Raw genomic sequence first — 15,110 nt, 5'->3', positions numbered from 1 at the left:
CCTGGAGGGAGGGAGACAGTGGTGCGTGGGGGCAATTCCAATGAGTGAGGTTAAGCTTTCTCCTGGCGTGAAAACATTTTTAAGAGTTTCGGGAATTTTGCTTAAATTGTGGTGAAACTAGGATGAAATTTTGTCTTCGAGATGACTCGTTTAAGCCGGTTTGATATTTGCTGTTAGGAAATGAGGTTAATTGAAAATAATCAAAAGAAAAAAGAGACGAAATTAATAATATGTATAAATATTACATATATATATATATATATATATATATATATATATATATATATATATATATATATATATATATATATATATATATATAACTATATAACTTTTCTTAAGTGGCGTCTAGCGATCGAAAGGACTAGAACGAGATATTGACTAAACTAAACAAGTCATCGAAACTCGAAGGGGGAAATTCGATGGTCATATACCAATCGAATCCCCACAGACTAATGCGTCAGGAGGCCAATAAGATTTCACATTTTGTTCATTTTGACATATGGCCCAGGTCGTGTAGAATATGTCAGCAACATTTCTTCCAAAATTTTGAAGGTTCTCAAGCCTTTGTCACAGCAAACATTCCTGAGATGATTTACTGCTTGTCTCTACCCTTCTCTCAACCATTTATCGCTCGCTCTGCCTAACCAGAAGAAGTGACACAGAGTAGTCAGACCCTCAAGATGAATGCAATGAGGCGCATTAAGATCCAGAACCCGGGCCCAGAAACGTGATGGTCTTAAGCGGCGGCGGTAGTGGCGTCTCGTGAGCGGCCTCGTGTCTCGCGACTGGCCTCGGGTCTCGTGAGCGGCCTCGTGTCTCGCGACTGGTCTCGGGTCTCGTGAGCGGCCTCGTGTCTCGCGACTGGTCTCGGGTCTCGTGAGCGGCCTCGTGTCTCGCGACTGGCCTCGGGTCTCGTGAGCGGCCTCGTGTCTCGCGACTGGCCTCGGGTCTCGTGAGCGGCCTCGTGTCTCGTGACTGGCCTCGGGTCTCGTGAGCGGCCTCGTGTCTCGTGACCGCGCGTCTCGTGACCGGCCTCGGGCCTGGTGACCGGCCTCGCGTCTCGTGACGGCCTTGCGTCCCGCGACTGGCCTCGCGTCTCGTGACCGGCCTCGCATCTCGTGACCAGTATGCAAGGCCAGTGCTCTCGGTGGTATCATCGGCAATCAATGCACGTTATCAGGACGCATTGATTTGACCAATGCTCTGAGAGCGGTTATCGAATTATATCCCTTCCGTCGTCTAATATGGTGTTCTATCGGCGTCTAATAACCAAGTGGCCACGTTGCCGTATGTTTTGTCGCTAGTGTTTGTTTGCAGACAGAAGGGTTTTGAAAAAACGTAACTTTGAACATGTTCCAACACATGGTATCACAGCCTAATGACCCGTAAGCCATCACTGCATATTGTGGTGTGATTGGCACCGGCGTGAAGAAATCTTGGGTCAGCATGATCGTTGTTTGCTATGGCATCGTGGCTGTTGGGAGCGTGTTTGTTTTCCTGCAGTTTCTTAAGTGACAGGGCGGTAGTCTCCGAATGTCTGTGGTTCACTGGGGCCCCAGAGTAGCAGGCCAGAGAAGCAGGCCAGCAGTTTCAGTCGGCCTCCGGGAACGCCCCGACCCGACGGTGTCAAGATGATTCCATTTTCCACGCTTCACCTACTGACGAGCAATTTCGAGTTTGACATGCCAGATTCTGAAATCAAGTTTCAGAAGTCAGTTCACTTTGCATCTTCTTCCGACACGCTCCTGAAGCCTGTCGGAGCGAGATGAAAAGAGAGTTAAAGAAGGAAAGAGAGGTGAAGGAGGAGGGGAAGGGAAAACTATGGTAGTGGAAGGGAAAAGAAGTGAGACAGAGTGAGGGAAAGCGCATGAGACAGAAGGAGGAAGGGAGGAGGTGTTAGGGGGGTTGAGGTGTAGAGGCACGGGATGGCCTAAAAACCAAACCATGTCTCATAAAAATGATCTTGTTTCTGTATCGCACTCAACTGGTTCGTGTAATTCCGGGTTATTCGAAGACCCAGTTTAGCATACGCAGGAGAAAGAGAGAGAGAGAGAGAGAGAGAGAGAGAGAGAGAGAGAGAGAGAGAGAGAGAGAGAGAGAGAGAGAGAGAGAGAGAGAGAGAGAGAGAGAGAGAGAGAGAGAGAGAGAGAGAGAGAGAGAGAGAGAGAGAGAGAGAGAGAGAGAGAGAGAGAGAGAGAGAGAGAGAGAGAGAGAGAGAGAGAGAGAGAGAGAGAGAGAGAGAGAGAGAGAGAGAGAGAGAGAGAGAGAGAGAGAGAGAGAGAGAGAGAGAGAGAGAGAGAGAGAGAGAGAGAGAGAGAGAAGAGAGGAGAGAGAGAGAGAGAGAGAGAGAGAGAGAGAGAGAGAGAGAGAGAGAGAGAGAGAGAGAGAGAGAGAGAGAGAGAGAGAGAGAGAGAGAGAGAGAGAGAGAGAGAGAGAGAGAGAGAGAGAGAGAGAGAGAGAGAGAGAGAGAGAGAGAGAGAGAGAGAGAGAGATAGAGAGAGAGGAGAGAGAGGAGAGAGAGAGAGAGAGAGAAGAGAGAGAGAGAGGAGAGAGAGAGAGAGAGAGAGAGAGAGAGAGAGAGAGAGAGAGAGGAGGAGAAGAGAGGAGAGGAGAGAGAGAGAGAGAGAGAGAAGGAAGGAGAGAGAGAGAAGAGAGAGAAGAGAGGAGAGAGAGAGAAGAGAGATAGAGAAGGAGAAGAGGAGAAGGAGAGAGAGAGAGAGAGAGAGAGAGGAGAGAGAGAGAGGAGAGAGAGAGAGAGCGAGAGAGAGAGAGAGAGAGAGAGAGTCATCACCTCAGGCCGCCATCAGCGTCGCACGGCTCGCCGGGCCGTCGTTCCGCTGATAGACGGACTGCCGTCGGCCGCCGGCGCCGCGGGAGCGCGACCCGAGGTCATCCGACGCGCTGGTCCGGTGCCGCCCCTGCCGGGCCGTGACGGCCGCGGCGCCGCCCCCGCCGACACCATTAGACGGCGACGGGGCCGGCCGTGGCCGTCGGGGGTGTCGCGTGTCGTCCCCCGGAGGCAGCGGTGGCGGCGGCGGCGGCGGCGTCCGAGACGGCGCGGCGCTGGCGGGGGTGGGGGAGCGACGGGACAGGGACAGGGATAGGGACGGGGATAGGCAGAGGGAGGGGAGGGGAGGGAGAGAGAGGGAGAGAGGAAGAGGGTTGAAGGTGGTGCAACTGAGAAACGAGGAGGGACGTTTGGAACGGTAATCCATAGCAAGCAGGGTCAAACCTGGGGGTCGCAGCTGAGTCTTCTAGCGAGGAGTCATACCGCACCGCTCGTCTTATCGATGCAGCTGAAAACGCGTCGGTCAGTCCGTCGAACGTGATCGTGTCGTTAGGTACGCATCTCGGCCGCGTTTGGCTGTTTTTCCGCACTCCATGGACCTGGAGTTGTGGGCTTCCTGCTGGCATTTTGTGCCGCGGACGTTGTGATTACGTCACGGAATGCTTGTCTACGGCCGCAGGCCCGGGTAGGACCGAAGGCTGTGTCGTAAATCGCGTGCCTTTTGGACCTGGCAGATTAGGTGATGGACGTGGGACGTGTCTGCGGCGGTCGATACCTATATTTATGTCATCGACTAACGCTTAGAGCGCCACGTGCCGTTAGTGTCGCTACCAGTCTGGTCAAACATCAGCACAGGGACAGCGCAATTTATGGCGTGTGCTCTTCGGCTTTGGCGTCAACGAGCTTTGCATTATTCTATTGCTTGGGGGGCCGACAGCGCAAGCGCTCGGGCACCGTCCAGTCATGTGGAAGCCCCGCGGCCTAAATCGGCTGTAATGGGCTTGTTTGTATTCCCCAGCCTTGAGCCCGACGCCGATTGTCATCCTGGCCGGCTATGATGACGTGACACTGGGGGGCTTGTGTCATGCAAATTGGGCACTTCTCCTCAGTCAGGAGTGTAGATCGCAACACTTGAACATGGTCGTGCAGCCGTATTCGGACGCCTCTGGCGACGCTATCGGGTGGTCGTGCCGCGAGTGGGGGGCCTTGGGAGGCCCTCGGACCCACGAACAGTGCGGTCGTGTCCTGGTTGGGGTCACGTGACCTGTGCTGACTGAGAGCTGGCTGATCAATGCACAGATAGCGGGTCTCAAAGAAAAGCATGCCGTGTCGAACCACGAGACAGGTGGATGCACTTGACTCGGTTTTAAGGGGGTTAACCGACCCAAAAGCTCTAAGTGAAATTTTATATGGGTCTCGGCACACCCTCCTGATTCATAAGGCATTTTCTTCGTTGATCAAAGTTTTCCCTTACATTACAGCAATTCTGTGAAGTTTTGACCATGACGTAGCCACAATCGGAGGTACTTACCATCCGTTGGTACATACATTCTGACGACTTTTTAGACCACAACGTTATGACCGGCAACAATACGCGAAAGTGGCAGCATCTCAGGCTCCCCAGATTGGTAAAGGTTAAAACAGGTGTTCGCATTTACAATTTCCTGCGCCTTGTTCTGCGCAAAATATTTTGTCAACATTTGCACCCGTTCCCGACGCTCCGGCGCCGGCGCCGGCGACCTCGCTCGGCGCCGTCGTCGCTGGCCATATCGCTCGCCGATCGGAGTCAACCGCCCCGAGCACAGCGTGGCTCCGCTGGGGCACCTTCCAGCGTGCTCGCCGGCTTCAAGCATGAGCGGGCTGCTGGCCGCTTCGGCCGCCGCGCCTGGCCTCTGACCGCCGACCCCGCCCCCTACCGCGGCCGCGTGATGGGGCCCGCGGCTGAGACAAAGCGGTGCTGCATGTTCACGTGGCATGAGTTCCAGCGGTTTTCTCCCAATGCTAGGGGTTTTCTCCCAGTGCTAGGGGTTTTCTCCCGCCGCTCCGTGATGGTATCGGCGTACATACTAAAAGTGGGGGCGGTTTGAACCTCGCGTGACAAGTTGTTGTCGCCAAGTGTTGCCACGCGCTGAAGCTGGTAAACGGGTCGACGCTGGAGACAACAGATGCCGTTGGCTTTGGTGTGTTCGCTGCGCTGCGTTCGCAGAACGCTGCGCTACGTTACAGAAGCCAATCACATGCTCAGCATGGGTGTGCTGGCCAATCACGAGACCGGAGATGAAAAACTATTCAGCGGAAGCATCCCGTCAATCCCTCCTGTCTGGTGTTACATTTCCTTCCTATGGCTTGAAATGTAAGCCCCGGCCTGCGCAGAGCACAACAAAGGTGTTAATTAAAGCGAGGAACGTGAAGCCATCAACTGGCACGCTGCTTGTTTACAGGGGAGCCAACCTGTTAGCAGTGAACGCCGACGGCAACATGGCGTACGACATCTGTGAGGACGACACCACGCTGGAGTACATTGAGACCCAAATGGCTCGGCGGGGAGTCACACAGGAGTTGATTGGTAAGTGCCGCCGACACCACGCTGGAGTACATTGAGACCCAAATGGCTCGGCGGGGAGTCACACAGGAGTTGATTGGTAAGTGCCGCCGACACCACGCTGGAGTACATTGAGACCCAAAGGGCTCGGTGGGGAGTCATACAGGAGTTGATTGGTAAGTGCTGCCGACACTGCGCTGTAGTACATTGGGATCCAAATTACTCGGCGAGGAGACACACAGGAGTGGGTTGGTAGGTGCTGCCGACATTGCGCTGGAGTACAGGATCGTGATGTTTCGGACGAATTCTCGAAGGATTGTGTCAGTTAGGGTCACTGAGACCACGACAGAAAACTTCGATATGCAGTGACGTCTGCAATAAATCACTCAAGTGTCTATCGTCAAGTGTCACTGACACCACAGTTGGGTATATTGAGATGCGGAGGGAATCGCGCTGGAGTCGTGAAAAGATGGGTGTTATTGACAGTACATGGCGCCACTCGCACCGGTTTATTCCGGGAGATCAGTGACCATGCCCAATATCCACTCTAAACATGACTAAACACACATAAACCCCCTGGAATCCTTCTGGAGATCACCACCCCAGGACGGTTTTTGTTAACATGTATTCCAAACGTTTTCAATCTGATGGATTTCTGGGATTAGAGCTCACGCTAAGCAGTGCTTGTTGCGTGAGCCCTCAACTGTACCATCCAATCGTAAAATTCCAGACTGACGAAGTAATGTGGTGACGAAAGTTTAACGTGCCTCAATGATCGGTACGCTCAGTCCTGCCTTCTGACGTCACGTGAGCTGTAGCACGGCCGCTATCACCGACTGCCGGCTATTCCAGCCAAGGGCAAATAGGGAGTGTCTAGAGCGTCTCGAACGCACCCCGCCACGGATAGGTGGATCGGAAGGCAGGCGCTGTTACGAACTGAGCATTGTGCCCGTGAAACGTTGTACCAATCACCACCCGTTTAGTCTTTTTAGTCATCCCTGGAGACACACTACGGACACCGGCACTGCTGGCGCCGCCCCTCCTCGCCCATGACAGCACGGGTCCCGTCCCGACACCCGCACGCCTCGCGTGAACCAATCGAGACCACTTCCTGCGACCCCGACCGGCGCGGTCGTGGCCGCGGCCATCGGGCGGACGACGCCGAGGCTGGCTCGGCATCCGACGCCAAGACGGATGACCGCGCTGATATTATTCGACCGTCAGACGGCGCGTGACACACCGTCGGTCGTCGCCTCCGACGCGGAGAACTGCAGCGCCAGTCCGGCGACCGCTGATGCCGGACTGGCGGCGCTGGACGGCCGCTGTTCACATGCGTGTTACGAGGGCGTGTCGGATCGCTGGCTGGAAGGGTAATGTTGCAGGGAGCCGTGAGATTGGCAGTAGCTGATTTGGAGCTGATACACACGACATGGCGTAATGTATTCGCAATCAGTAAGCCCCGATTCGAAGCCCAGCAATGCCAGAGATTTAGGCTGTGCCGCGAACATGGATGGAACCAAGCATTCTCCAGTCCTTCTTAGAATAAAAAGACACCTAACCACGGCTGGAGAATTAATTGGCCGAATCACCGTACAGTAACACACCTTACGAGTACATTGGTCCCAACAATTATCCCATTAGTTTCCTGGACTTCCCCGTGGTTTGTGTGAGGTTAGCTGGTGCCCAGCCTACTTCAGCATCAGATGTTCGTAACAATAAAGCGACAAAACTAAGTCAAGCTCTTCAGAGCCTAGACCTGTCTGCCGGTTTGCCTCAGAAGCCTGGAAATCCGGGTTCGGGCACTATTTTGTCAGTTTCTAAAAGGTGACAATCTTACACACAGTGCCAAAATCTGTACACCAGCCGCGGCCTCCGGGGAATTGACCGGCGCCTGGCTTTCACGCGCCCCGAAGGTCCGGATAAATCTCATTTGGGCCGGAGCGCGCGCCATCGAGAGACGCCACTGGACCGTGTGATGACGGTATTGGTCGGCCGGGTAACCTGGCGCGGGCGGCCGTGACGGGGGGGGCAGTTCTCTGTGTGTCTTGGCTGGTAAGACTTGGATACGGGATAGGTTGTTCAGGTTGAAGTTGGTTTGGTTCGATTTGTTCGGCGTGTTTTGCGGAGAGATAAAGTTCACCGCACATACCAGTTTAATCCCTGCAGAACAATGGATTAGGTTGTATTTTTGTCCTTTTACGTAGCAGGCAGTCTTATATTTGTATGTTTATTTACGAGCGGGCTCCACAGTGCTTTCCATTTAATACGTAGCTGCATTCTTGCAGGCAGCCTTTCGAAACCTTCACAGTGCTTTTGAAAATTAGTATTCGCATTAATTCGTAAAGAATAGTTTATGATATCGAATGCAGAGTGCCGCAAAATCAAAGCGCTGGGAAGAAGCCGAATGGCCGCCCGATGCAGAATGAGCAGGATAAAACTGTTCCACTTAGAACATTATGTAAAATTTGATCATTTGCATTGATCCTATCTAGCATTGCATTGATCCCTAGAGTATGCCGTCGAATGAAACAAGGAAATAAACATCCAACTGCCCGCACCCCTCCACCACCGCACCCCATCCCACCCATCCCCTCCACCATCTCTTCAGAGCATCGGCTGTCACCGTTCTGGCGTTTTGAAGCAGGTGCAGCCATTTCGTGGTCGCGGTCCTCACTTTTCTCCTAGAGCATCATTACAAAGGCGAGGGTGAACCCACACCTGGCGGTCTTTTGAACGATCAAAGCTGGCGTGGAACGGCGAACGCATGCTGCCTGTCAACCGATCATCGTCAACCCCGTCCGTCCGATCGTCCGTTGGTTCGTCCGTCCATACTTCCGTCCGTCCGTCCGTCCGTCCGTCCTTACTTCCGTCCGTCCGTTGCTCCGTCCGTCCGTTCGTCCGTTGCTCCGTCCATTCGTCCGTCCGTCCGGCCAAGCACCCATACCCCATCGCCAGCTACCGTTCACGTGTGAGTGGAGGTTGGAGCGGCGCGGCTCGCTACTGATGGTCGCCGTTCAGGATCGCGCCCCTGGGCCGTTATTGGACGCCACAGCTGGTGTTGACGGCCGGTGGCGGCTCAGGCGCTGCTCCTCTCAGCTGGTTACAGCACGTCAACGTTGCTTCGGGATTTGTGCCAGACTTCTCTCCCACGCGAAATCTGCGACGGAGGCTTATCAGATAGCTTGCGCAGGCAGAACCTCATAACGATAATGGGCTGCAGTAAATGGCATATGCACATATATATATATATATATATATATATATATATATATATATATATATATATATATATATATTAATGTTCATATCAAATTTGTTGTAGTATTTTATTTCGTTATATGATAACTAAAGTATCCGTTTGTTTCGTGCAGGAATCGTAATGTCGGTGTCGACAGTGTTCATGTCATATGTGATATCCATCTGATTCGTGAAGATTTGTGATGCTTTATTCGAGCACTCACGGGAAGTGACACGTGATAACGGGCCATGTCAGCGGTGCCGTATCTCATTGGTAACGGGCAGACGACTTTGGCTTCGCAGTGGGATGAACTACTTGGGCTCTGGAGGGCTCTGGGACACCTCTGTGGGCAAAGTTTGTCCTAACTCTGGCCTGACCAGATGGTGTGGCGAACAGCATGGACCGGCGGCCCCGTCAGCGCTCCGGTCTGCGCTCCAGGCGTTTTCCCAGCGTCTGCTGCACGCAGCTCGTCTGGTCACAGACTTCCTTGGATCCGCACATTGGTCGCCTGTTCAGTGTCAAAGCCAATTGACCCACCGCGCCGCCGCCTACGACTGACGCCGTGACGTCTCGTCTCCAGAGCAGACGCGGGGCGAGATCGAGGCGGCCATGCTGGAGGACTTGAAGCAGCGGCCCATGTCGGCGCTGGAGGAGCGCGTGCAGCAGTCGGCCACGCCGGTGAGTGCTGCCCCCTCCCCCGGCCCCTGTCGGCACTGGAGGAGCGCGCGCAGCAGTTAGCCACGCCGGTGAGTGCTGCCCCCCCCCCCCCCCCAGTCCACGTCGGCGCCGGAGGTGCGCGTGCAGTAGTCTGCCACGCCGGTGAGTGCTGCCCCCTCCCCCGGTCCATGTCGGCGCCGGAGGAGCGCGTGCAGCAGTCGGCCACGCCGGTGAGTGCTGGCCCCTCCCCCGGCCCCTGTCGGCACTGGAGGAGCGCGTGCAGCAGTCGGCCACGCCGGTGAGTGCTGCCCCCTCCCCCCGGCCCTTGTCGGCGCTGGAGGAACGCGTGCAGCAGTCGGCCATGCCGGTGAGTGCTCCCCCCCCCCCCGGTCCACGTCGGCGCTGGAGGAGCGCGTGCAGCAATCGGCCACGCCGGTGAGTGCTGCCCCCTCCCCCGGCCCCTGTCGGCACTGGAGGAGCGCGTGCAGCAGTCGACCACGCCGGTGAGTGCTGCCCCCCTCCCCCTTCAGTCCACGTCGGCGCCAGAGGAGCGCGTGCAGTAGTCTGCCACGCCGGTGAGTGCTGCCCCCTCCCCCGGTCCATGTCGGCGCCGGAGGAGCGTTTGCAGCAGTCGTCCACGCCAGCCTGTGCTGTTAGCCCCCCCCCCCCCCTTTCCCTCCGGTTTCACGGCGAGGTATTGCAGACGATGTCGGGGAAAATTGATATCCTCTTTAAACTTCCCCCGTGGGCAAGACAGCAGTAATAGCCTCATTCCTTGCAGAAACGCAATGAGAATGGAGCGATAGATGCGTTGATATTTCGGCAACATGCCTTAATCGCAATAGATATCAGAAGTCAAATCAAACCACGGCTGCTCAAAGATTGCGTGGTGAAGAGTCTGACCAAGCCTAACATTTCTAATAAATGAAACGATGAACTTGTGAACATTGACGCTTTTAATGACGGCGGTACAAATATGGCAATAATCATAAATATTTTTACCGAATAATGGTCGCACAGAACAAACACGCCTGTGCTCTCTCTCGGTGTCCTAGTTCCTCAGCTTAGACACAGCGTGTTGTGCTAGAGTTCGGTGTCGGATAACGCGTCCCCGGCCGCCTCTCGGTTTTGATTGGCGTATCTTTGCGTGCTGGGATGGGCTAATGACCTTCACATTCCACAATCATCTGTAGCGTGTAGTCAGTTTGACGTCTTGCACCGTTCTTCTAGTTGGTCCCATCCATTTATTAGTCCAGGCGTTAGGGTACCCGGCATTGGGCTCAGTCCTTAAGAACGCCTCATAACGGACGAGCTTGATCTGCGTGCGACTGGTCATGACTGGCGATGCCTGTCAACCACATTTCGTTCGCTCAGATGCTCCACTTTCTCCTGAATGTCGAAATGTGTTGGTGCCGTGCCGCTTGGACACCCGATTGTCCAGATCTGATACTGATTTCGGCTCGTCACCTTCATTTTTTCGCCATTTTGTATTCTTCCTTCGTTATGTTAGTCAAACGAGGATTACGAAGCTTACGTGATCTTCAAAACTACAGGAAGGCCTCCCGGTTGGTGTTTTGGCTGCCTGTTCTGCCTTCAAATGCCTTGAAACTACAACAGCACAGTTTAAAGCGTTGTGCCACTTGTTGCGGGAACTATGTGCCGGTGCGATCAGTCGATGCAAGGACATCATTCTGCCGGAAGCGTGACTGGCTGGGCCACTGAAGTCACCAGGTGTTCGTCAAGAATGGCTTGGTGTGGGACTTCGCCGGTAACAACTGAAACAACACATTTTCAATCACCAGGCGCTCTCCGCATTCCGACCTCGAGAATGACTTCGTGTGATCGACTTAATTATTATCTTTTTTATTGGCTTTTTTATTTTCTTAGTTATTACCTTTTTTAGTTTCTTAATTACTATTTTTTTATTTTCTTAATTCTTCTCTTTATTATTATCTTAATTATTAGCTTTATTATTATTTACTTGATATTCTTGATTAGAAACCCACTAATATAGCAACTGTATTTTATATATATAGCGGCTCGTACAACGTCGGCGGCCTTGTCCACTTTCATGGTTTGAAAATATTCTAATGCAGCTGAAACTGATTTGATCATGCCTTATTTGAAGTCAGTTACTAAACAAAATCATGTTGAAATTCGTCAGCAAAAAAGCGAGTACCGCTTGCATTTAGATGGAACGCACATGCTTACTACCGTTTAGCGAACACAAGTTGTAACACCTGTGACCCCAGCGACCTATGATCTAGATAGGAGTAAGGTTACAATGCGGCTTGCACCCTTGCGTATTACTGATCGTATGGTGAGTTGAACATAGTTGGACTTTCCAGATGACTTGTGAACGCAAAATGCCGTTCCTGAAGTCACATTGATTTCTGCACTGAACCCACGTTTTCATCTGTCCCCATTTCCGATAATGTGACACAAAGGTCCGTCTCGGATCACATTTTGCTGAACATGCAAAACCACTACTGCCCCGCTGGTCGGAGATGCGCGGTCAATATTTCAACAGCACTTGGCCGCCTGAGTCAGGAGGGAGCTCCTGACCCAGTCCTTCAGTTTGATTTCGCCCATCATTTGACCCGATTTGTACCCAAGGGCTGCGAAGCTGTCCGCAAATGTGGGAGGGCTAAGGACGAAATTGAAAGGACTGGCCTCTTCCCATCCCAATGGTATGGGGCATAACTGTGCGTGATGACGGGTGCATGCCTTGCTCCTCGACACCAGACGCAGGAATACCTGTAATCCGGGATGTACGTCCATTACCCGTATAATAATGGTGCATCGTCGTAGTCCATAACATGCCACCGACGTTGCTGCTACGCCTACGTGCATTTGTCGTCTTTTTAAGGGGGGGGGGGGGCAGGAATCGGGCGGGGTTACTCGGTAGGATTTCATCGCGCCATCCGTAAATCTGGGACCCGGCCATCCGGTACGCTTACGGTGAAGCGCTGTAATGGCCAGGCGTGCGTCCGGATCCCGAGAATGGATCCAGAACCCCATGTCGCTTGGATCTTGGGACCTTCTCAGGACTCGAGGCAAACGTGTGCTAAGAAAGGGTACCTGAATTGCAAAGTCATCACGGTATTTCTCCAAGATGGGTTCGAATTCCTGGAGGAATTTGTACCTGAAACTACGTGTCACTTGATGACATATCGTAATGCTTTGTTGACAAAGCCGGATAGCAATTATTTGGGAAATATTTAATTTCGCACGACTTTTGTAAACACCACCCTTTCCTCTTGTCCTCAAAATAAGATACGGATTTGATCCCGGTCGGGTGATGAGCCAGCTCACAGTTTGATGATGACTGTGAAAGACGCATAAGCTTGTAATGCATCACCTATTTTCTCCACTGACTTCTCCCAATAGCACTCAGGAAGGAAACAGGTTGCGAAAAATTGTGGTGTCATGGTGTTACTTGAAACGTTCTCTAGTGCCTTATAACTGACTTGCTTTTAAGTCTCCATTGATGCTCACGTTTCATTATTCCACTGTCGTGACGAAATGGATTCTATATACCCCAGGCAGCCAAGTATACTACGGCCATTTGTTAAGTTTATTAGCTATCGTGTGGGGCTAAGCCTGTCGTGAGAGGACGTCCGTGAGGCGAACACCTTGGGCCTGCCCAGATATGTGTCAGCTCATTATATTCTTGATTCGGTTAGCCCACCAGTGAGGCGGGCGACCCAGTTGCGTGGTTACTTTTTAATCGGTATTTCGCAACTGTCGTCAATGACTTAAAAAGTGCAGAATTGTCAAGCAGGGCTCTGTGGAAACAGCCATTTTTGACCTTGATGCAAGTAAGATTGTATGGCTGCTATCTTCTTTTTGCTCGTTGGGGGACTTTTCTTTTCGTATTCACGCTAGCATAGTGAAGATAATATTCACTCACTCACCCCAACGAAATTACACGAGAATTGTGGAAATTTGCATCACTAGGTAGATGTGCCATATGTTGGGTTCTATTAGCCGTCACTAAATCTTGAAGACAGAGCAACTACCACAACAACCATAATTTTGCGTGGCAGTGCAATTTATGAGCCTGTCGCGCGTTATCTAGAACCCTACGAAAACAACCATGGGAAAGGCACAAAGAACCCAGGTATAAACGGGCGGATCAATGTGGTATCCTATCTTGAAACTGTCAAGTCTGGCTTCGGCCAAAGCATTTGCGTACTTACCGAAGCCATGCAGTGGATGGCCCATCTTATTTTTAGCCCAGTAATGCCTTTATTCTTGTTGACATAGTGAAAAGCGTTGCTTTGTGGGAAGGTGCCGTAATATTCTTGCTTTCCAGAGCATGCCATTGTTTTGCGTAAAAGCTTCCAGTTTTGATAAACCGGGGTCTGGTGAAGACCATTGCAATTCTTTGGCATTTGTATGCCTTTGATGATCGATGGAATGTACGTCAGTCATGCGAGAGGTTTTGGTGTTTCAACATGATATGGGTATCGGGATGAGCTTTTTTGGAGTTACCGGAGTTGAAGAAGGCATGGTCTGAACTATTTTGGAGTTACCGGAGTTGAAGAAGGCATGGTCTGAACTATTTTGGAGTTACCGGAGTTGAAGAAGGCATGGTCTGAACTATTTTGGAGTTACCGGAGTTGAAGAAGGCATGGTCTGAACTATTTTGGAGTTACCGGAGTTGAAGAAGGCATGGTCAATAACCAGCAAGTATGATATTCCGAGCGTCAGGTGTGTATAAAGATAACCGGGACTTCCGTTCACTCCAATGCAGCACCGCGCACTTTTGCTTAACTCTATAGACGTTTTTCAACTTCAATAATGTTATACGCAAAATGTGGTACAGACATTTTAGTTGCTTGCTGTTGTATCAGAAAGCTTAGTTTCGATCAAGCTCCACGGAAAATAATTCAAATCACCACGTATGCACGGACTGAATATGAAATTGTTAAGGTCGGCTATGGCAAAACACGCATCATTTGCTCACTGCCAGATAAACAGGCTGCTTTTCCGGCACTGGATTGTGTGGTTACTTGAAGGCTATCACCACAATTTATCCAGTGTATTGCACAATCGTGATGCACGCTCAGCATTTGTACATTTGAATCATATTTGACCGCAAAAATACAGATGAAGACCGTGATAGCCGGAACCGATCTCCTTGTTTTGAACGCTACGCGCGCTATATTTCAGACTGTTTTACAGCCCCTTTGCCCACTCTACCACCGCCAGCCGACCGGATTTAAGAAACGCTTTCTTCAATCTTGTGTCTAAGCGCGAGAAAGAGCTCCCATCATGCTCAGCCGCGCCGGCCAAGACCGATAAAGCGAGCGTCTTACGAAGCATGACGACAATCTGTCCTACGCAGTTGTATTTTTGCGCGGTGTTTTGGAGATCCGCGGCCAGCACTTAATGGCACCGAACCGCACCAATATGAGCTGCGTGACTTCCCCTGGGAAAGCCTCCTGCGCGGCGAAAAGCTTTAATGAGCGTCCCTAGTGCTGATGCGAGGCAGGGCGTCGGGTTTTAGCGGGACACCGCCCTTTCACGCAGGTCGCTCCAGTAACGGTGGGAGTAATGTGCTACGTTTCGCTGTCTACCTACCGCCAGGTCATAAGCTCGGGGCTAGATCGCGGAAGCCCGGCGGCGAGTGGATGTGTCACTGTATGGAGCTTTCAGAGTCACTCGGCGCAAAAGAATGATCATTGCTACCGCTGCACCGTCGCCTTTCATACTGCGTTGCTTTGCTGACCAATTAAATGCCTTGGAAGAATTCCATTGATTTGGACGACCATGGACTCGAGAAGCATTCCTTGATGCCGACAGCCTTCCGATCAGGAGACATTTCCTTGACACTAACGACCTTTGGCTGTAGGCACGTAACCGTGATACGGACG

The 15,110-nt window shown here is 52.1% G+C and overlaps 1 protein-coding gene across 3 annotated transcripts in view; it reads left to right on the top strand.

Annotated features, from left to right (window-relative positions):
• Positions 1–15,110, top strand: part of LOC119105944 (protein phosphatase 1 regulatory subunit 16A) — a 62,625-nt gene that overhangs the window by 36,929 nt on the left and 10,586 nt on the right. For all 3 annotated transcript variants that reach the window (XM_037229515.1, XM_037229514.1, XM_037229517.1), the window contains exons 4-5: positions 5,233–5,357; positions 9,152–9,249. In XM_037229515.1, the coding sequence (XP_037085410.1) occupies positions 5,233–5,357; positions 9,152–9,249 (223 nt within the window). The remainder of the gene's footprint in view (positions 1–5,232; positions 5,358–9,151; positions 9,250–15,110) is intronic.

Source organism: Pollicipes pollicipes, unplaced genomic scaffold (assembly GCF_011947565.3).
Source record: "Pollicipes pollicipes isolate AB1234 unplaced genomic scaffold, Ppol_2.1 Scaffold_6138;HRSCAF=7277_pilon_pilon_pilon, whole genome shotgun sequence".
In the NCBI taxonomy this organism is placed as follows: domain Eukaryota; kingdom Metazoa; phylum Arthropoda; class Thecostraca; order Pollicipedomorpha; family Pollicipedidae; genus Pollicipes; species Pollicipes pollicipes.
This window is presented reverse-complemented; position numbering and strand designations above follow the sequence as displayed.